Source organism: Solanum lycopersicum, chromosome 4 (assembly GCF_036512215.1).
Source record: "Solanum lycopersicum chromosome 4, SLM_r2.1".
In the NCBI taxonomy this organism is placed as follows: domain Eukaryota; kingdom Viridiplantae; phylum Streptophyta; class Magnoliopsida; order Solanales; family Solanaceae; genus Solanum; species Solanum lycopersicum.
Genome location: NC_090803.1, coordinates 64,939,677 through 64,951,271, shown reverse-complemented (window position 1 = coordinate 64,951,271; position 11,595 = coordinate 64,939,677). Strand labels below are relative to the sequence as shown.

The 11,595-nt window shown below is 29.4% G+C and overlaps 1 protein-coding gene across 1 annotated transcript; it reads right to left on the bottom strand.

The window, feature by feature from the left end:
• Positions 1 to 888, bottom strand: GID2 (F-box protein GID2). The gene is given in 1 exon segment (NM_001347058.2): positions 1 to 888. A coding segment is annotated over 1 exon segment (651 nt). The 5' UTR covers positions 873 to 888; the 3' UTR covers positions 1 to 221.
• Between the last annotated feature and the right edge of the window lie 10,707 nt (positions 889 to 11,595).

The following is an 11,595-nucleotide window of genomic DNA, read 5'->3' as shown; positions in this document are numbered from 1 at the left end:
TTAACATAGTAATTAGAATCACAACTTAAATTTATCAGTCCTCAATTTACATTAATTGGAAAAAAATATTAAAAGCTTACATATGTTACATAACAGATATATAGATCTAAAGCATAAATGATTCAAAATACTGTAAAAACCCAAACCATAAGCGGAAAAATTAGGATAATATAATGTTAAAATTACGAAATTGAATATATAATTATATCAATTAAGTTTATTTATTTATTAGCTTTGAAATTCATCTTCTCGTAGTACCGAATTGATAGCAGCGATAGCGAGAGATTAACTTCGTCTTTTCCCCATCTGGTGTTTGCAGCAGCGTATTTCAACGGCCGAGTAGGCGCCGGAGGAAGGCAAGGCCAGGCGGAAGCCGGTGGATTCGAAGAAGACGCCGATGGAGACGGCGACGGCTTTGAGAGTGGCCAGAGGTAGAGTGAGTAGAGACGCCGGAAGCCGCCGAGAGCGAGGACGACGGCTCGGAGCTGTTGCTGTTGGTTACAGCTGTGTCTTGTGCAGATCAGCTCCCATAGCCGCTCATCTAGGGCCGTTTGATTCCACTGTTTGCTAACGCACGCCGCCGTAGCTAACGTGCGCCCGTCAACGTGTTTCAGTACTTCGTACAGTAGATTCTCATTCAACAACACCGCCTCCGTATCCGCATCCGCATCCGCATCCGGCGACTCTATAACCTGCTTCATCTTTTTCAAATCGCCGGAGACTTTAGCTGCACAGTTAGCTTCAAATTGCCTCTTCATCGGTAACTTCCTCTCTTCCTCCAACTCTAACATCTCCTTCTTCATCTTCTTCACATGATCGCCGCCGGTGAAATTGGCCCAATCGGTTTCTCCGGCGTCGAATTGCCGCTTCATCGTTAGATCTAAATTTGTGAAAATTGAAGGATAGAGGAAGTCTTTTTATTCGGTGGATTAGGGGGGTAGGTGGGGGGTGGGGGTGGGTGTTAAATGTTAATAGTGGGATTAAAGGGAAGCACATGGGATGAGGGTTGTAGAAATGATTATCGAAAAAGACAAAAGAAAAGTAATGAAATGGGGTTTTTGGGTGGGCCGTGGGAAAATGACATATTTGTCCTTGTGATTAGTGGTGTGTCCCAACTCTGTCCTTGTCTTTTTTATAAAACAAACCCCTTTTGTCTCATTTTAAAATAGCACTATTTAACACTCCTTTTAATATAAAATTTGTTAGGTTTAGATTAAAAGATCGAAATGAAATAATAATTATTTCAATTAAGTAAAATATATTATGAACCAAAATATAACATTTTTTTATTTGTCTAACACAGAAAAGTAAATAAAAAAAAATCACTTATTTTTGAAGGAAAACATTTTAGTGCCTTGGTACTTTCATATACCAAACACATCTATTATTTAAACTTCACAGAACATAATAATAGTAGTGATTAAAAGAAGATAGAAAATCAAGCCAATAAGATGAAGAGAGTATAGTAATGTTGCTTAATCAAGAAAAAAGAATATCTTAGGAAATTGCCTCAGAAAATGACATCTTAATTAACACTCAATATGTTTTTGTCTATTCCCAAATCATTTTATGTTAACTTTATTTATCTGCAAATTGTGACGCAGCAGAAAGTATTGGGCCACCACCCATTATGGGCTTTAGATGGACCTAAGTTATAAACTCTGGATTGATCCATTAATTCACAGTCAAGCTCAATCTTTAACTGGGGATAAGTACCCAAAAATATTTGAAGAAAACCGGAGACATACTTTACTATCATATATATACTATTGACATAATATTTAAACATGACCTTTAAATTGACGTCAGTTGATAACTTTGGCTTTTAACTTTAGGTGTGCACAAATAGACACTTAAACTTGTATAAAATTGAACAAATAGACACATTTGTCCTACATGACATAATACACTTAGGACACCATGTATGAAACAAAATTGTTATGTAAGGTGTGAATCACATTAGATACATATATTTGCATACAATTAGATTAATTCACTTGTATCTGGGAGATCAGATACGAGTGAGATGGGAGAGAGACGAGTGAGATCTGCTATGTTCTCTATGCATGCTAATATACTTGGTTACAATTTATATAGATCAAATTATACCTAAATTTTACTCATGTATCCAAAATATGAATCTAGAAGCACCAAAATTTGATAAGATACGTAATATTGCAAACTAGAATGTATGTAAATAATTAACTTCTAAATTATAGGGAAATTTATGTAAATTCTCCAAAAAATTCATTTATTTTAGTCTATTTTACTTGTCATAATTTGACATAAAATTTATAAAAAAACTAAAAAAAACTGTTAGAATGTTATAATTTTAAACTAAAAACATGTTCAATGTACTAAAATATTCTTCAAAAATCTTTCAACTGAATTGTTACTGCCTGTTAATTGTGCGAAACACATTGTTAGTTTTTTCTAATTTTTTCTTTCTTTTTCTTTTCTTGCAAACTATCTAGTTCTAGAAATACGATTTTTCTTAAAGCATCAATTCTTTAAAATAATAAATTAAATTTCTCCTTGGAAACCACTTATCAGTCTAAGGAATTTATACAAGATTTTCCTAATGCACACTAAAAACAACATTCTATGGTTTACTATAAACACGTTTTTAACAAGAAAAATGTGATATATGTTGAAGATTAACGAATATAATTCAATATTGCAAAATGAATCATCAATTTGAAAATGAAATTACTTCAATAAAAGAGAAGATGTATAGTGTAAAATGGATTTGCAATTAATCTTGTGATCAATCCAAAAGTAAGTAATAATTGAATATGAAGTAAAAGAACAAATTAAAGCAACTCGAGGAATATTCCATTTTTTAAGACGAAAAAAATAATACAGTAAATCAAAATTATGTAATTAATGGCCACTTCCGCTATGACTTGGGCCAGAATATGCTTGATTTGTCATGGCATTATCAATGGACGAAGACGAAGATGAAGATGAAGATATTGATTTATTCTGATTCTGAGTAAACCATTTTGAGTTACTCACATTGAATATTTGTTGTTGTTGATCAACATTAACCTTTGGTGACGCAAAGAGACGATAATGATGGCGTTCTTTAAGTTTCCTTGATCCTTGTACTTGAACTGATTGAAAGGAGGATATAATTAAAACGAAAAGAAGTACTAGGATTATAAAGTGTTGCTTCATGATTTTACTTTGTTGTTGTTGTTTTTGAAATGTTCAAACTAAGTGTAACATGTTATTCTACGAAGTGAAGTCATGACGTTATTTATAGGGAAAAAAATAAAAATAGTCATATTCACCAATTTGGTCGTGTGATCAGGCACTTTGACTTCCATGCAAATTTGTCGGAATTGTCTCAAACAAATAGAAGAATGAACTATATCATTATTTTATTTAATTTTATTTTGCAAATAATCTATTATACTCATTATTTTAGTTTAGATTGTTAAATACTTGTCATAACAAATTGTGACCCATCCATTATAAATGCTCTAATTTTGATATTGATATGCTTTTTACGAGTACTAAAAGTTAGAAGCGACTAAATGGAGATAATTTTTGGGTCACCTAACGCAAATATAATTCATCAAGAGTTGTGGTGAAACGAATGAAATTAATAGGGTTTGAATTAGTTTGAGCTTTCGAATTGAAAAATACCTAGTAATAAACATTTTATTTTTTAATAGGTTTTATATGACAGAAATGTTGATTAACGAGACTATTGAGATAATTGATTATGACTTGTATATAAAAAATATTTGATTTTTTACCTATATATTAATAAAATAAATCTTTGAATTTTGGTTTGTATAATTATCAAGTTAGTAGTGGTTATACCAACAAAAAAATTTGAGAGATCTTTTCATGTGTCCTATAAAATTGGAAGTTGTAAGAATTAATTGCACATATTGCGCAAACTTTGCTCTACTCTATCTGGCCCAGCTGGATATCCGTTAATTCCTGCCGGAGCGCACTAACCGGTGTCTGGTCGGTGACCACAACAAATTCCCACAATTAATCCTAATTAATCAATCAAATTATGGTATTAATATTCCTTAAGAATTCACAAAGTCTGAAATTCATTATATATGATTTAGAGCGGTTAAAATGGGTCGGCCCCGCCCCATCAGGTCCAAGCCTCGTGGGCTAGGGAATTCGAAGGGTTAGAGCGTGTCAGCGCTTCATTAGGTAGGACCTGAAAATACTCAATGTAACCTAATTTTAGAAGGGTCGAGGGTTGGGGCGTGCTAGCCCTTTCTTCTTTGCTTTTTTTTTCGAGGTTTGGGACGGGCTAACCCTTCTTCTTTTTTTTTTGTTTTTTTTTTCTTTCAAACTTATAGTTCTATAACATCGAGAAATGATTCAATAACAATAGTAAAAATCTAGTGTAATTAGCATGTTTCTCGCATACCAAATACGCGAGTGTGATACGAGAACGACAAGCAAGATGGGAGGGAGGCGAAGGCGCGAAATTTGTCTACGTATCCTAGATACATCCGAATTTACTTAGATAGAGTGTATCTAGAATAAATTAACCTAATTCTGAGTCCATACATTTCGAGATACATGTGTATGAGCACGATAATTCATAATATTACAACATAACGTGTATTCAAATAATCAAATGATTTACTAGTGAGACCATTGCAAATTACTCTAATAAAAAGTTTTGACCTATATTTCAACCCTGACCCAGCCCCGACCAAACTTCCAGGGCGAATGCTTTATATGGATCGGACTTATATTCTAGTTTTAAATGAATTTGAAAAATCAAATCTCAACCCTACCCCCAAATAACTAATAGGGTTGGGCCGGTCCCATGAGCTTATTTGCTAAAGTGTATTTCAAATGAAATAATGATTTAGAAAACTTACATAAATATACTATATTAAAAAAATATTTATCATTTAATACACTAGCTTTATTTTTTTTACTTGATCGCTCTAAATACATTTATAATACACTTTTAATACATATTACAAACAATAATTTATTATTCACATATAATACAGTTTTTAATGATGGATAATACTTCTATACAAATTTTTACTATACTTGTAATATAATGTGTCAATTTCTTACCAAACAAACATAGTAATATATTTTAAGAAACAGTTATACTGATACATATATACTGCATGCATAATTCATTATTAATACATATTATAAATTTAACATAGTATTGCTATAAATGATAATAAATAAAAAAATGTCGCTAAAATTCGTAACTATTTATCAAAATACATCCATTCAAGTAATTTTCCGAAATGATTAATTTCAACTCACAATTTTCCAAAAGGTAAAATATTGTCCAAGCACTAGTTTTAATTTTTAAATATATTTTTTTCTATTCAAATTTTAACCAAATATCATCGAAACGCCTAGATATCATGATTTCACATTGGATATATAAGATTTTGCAGTTGAAAATTTATTTACACATAATCCGTGATCATCACTATATGAGAAATTAAATTAATAGTATGATTTTAGGAGGGCCAGATTGGAAATGACGAAAGAAAAAAATCCAATAGGTATAATAAAGAATGAATATTAACATTCTCGTTCCGTGATATATCATCACTCTAGAATATTATTCGTATAATAATACGATGTTAGATTCGATATATAGAATTATTTCTTTGGTGGTACATATACTCTAAATTAAAGAAATAGAATATACATTAAAAACTCACAAACAAATAGTGAGGGAATATAAAATTATGTTACAAAAATCCCAGTTGGTTGGGTGTGGAGGAATATAATTTGTTAGAGGTACATGTGATGCACAATATAATGCACTAGAAAAACAATAGCCACTATGCTATTATTTTAAGTGAAACACTATTAATATTAGTCGCACTCATGCATTGCAAGGAGGATAAAAATAGAGATCACAATCATGGGAAAGTTAGGGCTCACGAGGCATATGAGTATTTTCCCATGTAATTGCATAACGTTCCTAGCCATTACGTCGCAAATTCAGAATTTCGATTAAGGAGTTTCTGTATGTAATATATAAATATATTACAATATTTTTACTAGCTAGCTACACAATGTGATTTTTCTGATAAAAAAAGACAAGTCAGTTCTGAGGAGGACTAATTGGATCCTCCGATCTCACCTTGAGTTTGTTTTGTACAAACTTAAATCAAGTCGATGAAAAATATTTTGTAAATATGTCAGTCATTTCATATTTTCGTTCATCATTGTATTGACATTGCTAACCAATATTAATTGGTCCACTAGTGATTAATTGATCTAAAATGGGATAATCGGTGCAAATATGACTTTCTCCTAAAATTAATTTCAACTTCCTCATAGATCAAGTAATTGATTTATTCAACTAAACACTTAGTAATTCCGTAGTCGTGTTTAGAATTGACAGTTTTCCTCAAATAGAGCTCATTATATTAACATTAATAGAAATTTTGTTGACTTTGGTAATAGGGGTTGAGTGCCCAAATAAAATATTGGAGCAACTTCCACCTACTCTTAACAGTCATGGAGTAACTTTTTGTCATCAATTCTTTCCCCTCCATTTAAATAATGTATATTACAAAAGATTTTTTACATTATTATAATTAAATATTTTCAACTATAGTAAGCTACTAATCATCGTACCAAGCTGCAGAGTTTGGACGAACTTAATAGCTTTTACATAAATTTTATATTTATCCTCTACTCACTAACTTTTGCATAGATCATATTTTCGTATTAAAAAAATCAAATACAAAGGTATATAATTATTGTTTGTGAACCCACTTTCAAAGGTAGATGGCTCAGTGAACTCCGCCTTGCCCAGTCCCGCCTCTATCTACAAGTTACCATTTACCAATGTATGTTGATAAATTCTAATCATATTAAATTAATTTTTATTTTTATCGTAAATAGTTTTGACACTATCATGAACACATAAAACGTAAATGCAATTTTAATTTGCTAAACTTCATTACTATGATCATTTACTCGTTTAATAACGATTTTTCAATGTTTGGAATGTCAAAGTCAAAGCTACCATTTGTCAAAAAAATGGACATAGATTAACTCAGCCAGCTTAATACAAATCTTCTTTTTTAAAAAAAAAATAAAAATAAATTCTATTTTCAACTATAGCCTATCAATTTAATTTTGACCAATGTTGGCACGCTTTGTAACAATTCTAACAAGGCTATTCAAAGAAGAGGCATTAATGTCACAAACATGCTTTGAAATTTTACATTATAGTTTGGCCCTCGACAATTCAAACTTCAACAACTAAGCTACGTCATATATTTCTCTCTTCTATTCCTTATATTAATTATACTCGATTTCGTCCACTTTAACTTATCCAGTATTGACTTAACGTACTTTTAAAGAATAGTAGATAAAGTTACAATTTAGTATATCATTTTTTTAATGTAATAAATTCAAGAATCATCAAAAATACAATGATAAATTATCTCTTGAATACTAAATTAGACAAATAAAAGTGAACATCTATTTTTAATATACTAAACAAAAAAAATGGACGGAGAGAGTGCAATAGCAGTGTCGTAGCCACATACAGCTCATGGTGGCTATCCACACACTCTTCATCAAAAAATTATATTATGTATTAAAAAAAGTACAAAATACACGACTAAATAAATAACAATATTACATGTGAACAAGTTTATTAGAATTTGGAAAATCTCTTGGATAATGTCGGGACAAATAGAGCAAACAGCTAATCTCACGATGAGTTATTTTTTGTGCATATAATTTTATTCAACTTTTTGACTCTTAACAATTGGTAGAAGTTGAGATTCTTCTTATTAGACAAAAAATTCCATAAGCAATTTATTTTCTCATTTTTTTAAAAGTCATAAAGTCGGTATATGTATATCTTATATCTCATGTTTACTTGAAGGTAAGTTTTAGAATTAACTTACTTTTGCACTTAATCATTTATTCGAATTTTGAAATTTAATTTAAATGTTTAATTAATTACTTTTGGTGACATATTCAAACAGTAATTATTTTGAATATCACAAACACAATGATATAATTGTCGAGTTTAAATTTCATCACAAATAACAAATTAAATTAAAAAAAAAAAAAAGGAGAGAAAATACAAGTATAGATGAAAAGTCACCTAACATTCAGTTTCAGAGTACGACAACGAAACATGTTAGGTGAGATTTACTAATAAATGTATGATTTTTAACAAAATAAATGAAGGTTAAAAGAAGTTGATTTTAGGTTAAATTAGTTATTAGTACGTGTTTTCTGTCCCTTTTTAACTTATTTAATTTTGATTTTTTACTTATCTCATTTTATTTGTCATTTTTACGAATCAAGAAAAAATAATATTTTTTATTTATTATACCTCAATTTATTTAGAATATTTAATAAGTAAATTGATTTTTAAAGTTTATCAATTAACGGTGGTAAAATAAATTAAAGAGTCTCTCTATGTAAATTGTTATTTTCTTCATATGTGTATCGGAATCAATAAATAATATCACCTTTTGAATATAATAAATTTAATATTTTAAAAAAATAATAGGGTACTTAATAATAAAAACATGATAATATTTAATTAAAAAAATACAATAAAACCCAAGTACTCTACATTTAAAACTAAAAGAGGAACCCAATAGTCACATGGTCTTGGGTCAAAATTTTGGAGTAGATGCACGTTGAAAGCAAAATACAAATAAATAAATTGGATGTTAGTGTATGTCAAAACAAAAAATGGGAGGCTATATTATGAAATAACATTAGGTTAAGGAAGGTAGTTGTAGGAAAAGTAGCAAAGGTCAACTCTGCTTATATTTAATAAATAAGATTATCTACTACTTATATTCACATTAGCAACTATTTTTCTTTCTTTATACTCTTTGGTGTGTTAAGTATAGTGGGTAATATTTTGTCAGATTTTATTTTAATTTTTTCATGTTTGAATGGTAAAAATATTCTGAAAATACTCAACTTTCACCTTCCTTTCCTCCGCTTTTCATTTTCTAGGTATACTACGAAGAATGGAAATGGATTGGTTGGGGATAAATGCCCCCAACTCGTGAAAAATCGCTAAGTTACCAGCTATGATACTTAAAGCCTTGAGAATTATCGATTATAGAGCGAGACATCAGAAAATATACTACAATAAAAATAACTTTTAATAACAATAAATAAATACATTAATAAAAAATGCTAAAGTCTTTATATGCATTATTTAAGTGTTATCGGATCCAATATTGCTAAAGACTTTAGAGACATATATAAAAAGTACTATTTGTCGCTAAAAGCTTTAGAAACGTATAATAATAATAATAATAATTTTTGCTAAAAATACATATCTAATTTTTAATGATAATTAAGCTATTATCATTAATTAATTATCGCTAAAAATTATTTTTGATGTCGGGAGGATTGGCACAATATGTAATCCCTAAGGTATCAATGTCTTCGGGAGCTCACACGATCAATAGTGCTATAAAAGCACACATAGTAATTAAAGTAATTTTTACCGTAAATATATAAAAGTTAATCACTTACATCCCATTAATGGGCTTCAAAATGCATAGATTAAAAACCCAGCTTTTTTCGTACAAGAAATACGAAACAATTAATTATTTTTAGAATGAATTTATTTCATATTATTTAATTGAGATAAAATCATAGAATAACTCGTTCTAAAATAAGATTTTCATTTTTCTTTATTTCATATTAATCCTAAAATTATTTTGTAGGGGTGTCAAATGAGCGGGTAGAGTTAAAATTGAGAATATTAAAATTGGTTGATATATAAGTTGGATTGAGTCTTGACCCGCCCAAGTTTACTTTGGCTCAAATGCATTGGACTCAAATGGGCTAAAAAAATGGGTTCGATCTTGACCCGTCCAATTTGACCCGATTAATTTCAATAATTTTAACATATTGATGTTTAACTTTTATAATCACAATTTAAATTTTAATTCAATTTTTTTTTAAAAAAAATAACAAATGAATAGATTAAATAGATAATAATTCATACCTTAAAAATAGGAACATATCTTAACAAAAAGATTTAAAATTGGTTGAAATTGGAGATTGAATTGAGTTCAATTGAGGATTATCTTCAAATAAGTTATGCTTGAATGAGTTGAGATTGAACCTAATTCAAATTATCTCGAGTCCAACCCTTAAAATTCTGAGCGAATTAAACGGGTTATCTACGTTTGAGTTTATTTTTGACACCACTATATCTCAGTAAAATAATAAAATTATTATCATATACCAATTTTTTTTTTTTATAAAATCACCAATCTCATAAGATATTCTTACTTATCCCATCACGAATCGCTTACCAACTAATCTCTTAGTATCAACTATCAAAGATCCATTTAAACTTATATACAATTAGATACAAGAATTTTGGAACTATAACAATCATGCACCGTCTTGCCATAAAAAAAAAAAAAAAAAAAAAAAAGGAGATTTCCACGAAAAAGAACGCATAATATATAGTCCTATCCCCTTTTTAATTTCACAGGTTTTCTTGTCATGCCACCTGCCATCGAAACTGCCTGTCTTTGCCTTTATTCATTTTATACAAAAACATAACAAATTAAAGACCGCGTAGAAAATACACACGCAATTTGAATAATAATAATAATAAAAAAGGTACTAATTCTCAATTCTCATGTGTGAAATCAAACCAATTATACGTCTCATAAACGTATGAGATAACATCATCTATTTTTGTAAAGTTTTTATATATATTCCAACTTACTCATAAAACATTCTCAACAATAGCTTCTTTTTTATCTTAAAAAAATTGTAATATTAGCCGAAAGAATTATTTGTACAAACTTTAAGAATTTTAATTCTCTCCATCCTCACAAGTCAAAAGTATAATTAATAAGTGTCACAATTCTATATTCAAAAAAGTTACTCTCTTACTACTTTTTTTTTTTTCTTTCACTATAAATACTGCCAGCAGTTGCAATATCTAACAACTCCATTCATAATCATTTTTCATTACACAAAAATAATTAACACAACATCATCATGGCAAGAGCTAGAAAAACTTCATATTTCACATTGGCTTTGTTTGTTTATCTCTTAATAATTTGTACACAACTAATTAGTTGTGTCAATTGTCGATCCCTTCGAGAGAAATCGCCAAAAAACATCGTCGTCGCCGCGGCTTCACCAGATGATAAAGGAAGAGCAGAGATTGTGAAGAGAAGTAGACAAAGTTCAGTTAAGAATATGGCTTTTATTATGGTTTCTGGACCAAGTAGAAAAGGTCCTGGTCATTAGTTAAAGTTTGTGTTTTTTTTTGGTTTCAAACATATTTTTGCACGAAGGTGTTTTATTAAGAGTTCTTCACAATTGTACTTAGAAGACATTCTTTTAGGAAGGACATAAGTAATACAAGCATAATTGAGTTGGAAATGTATACGAAATGATTGAAATACTTTAGTTTAATATTATTTGTAATCGAAATTTTTAGTTATTTTTAAAGATATTTTGAAAAATATTTTGGACCTGTGGTGCTTGATTGAATGGTGGTTGTATTATTTCTCATTTAAGAAAATAATTGATGAGAAAGAACATTTTTTTTAGTATTGGCTTTTATTAATTTCC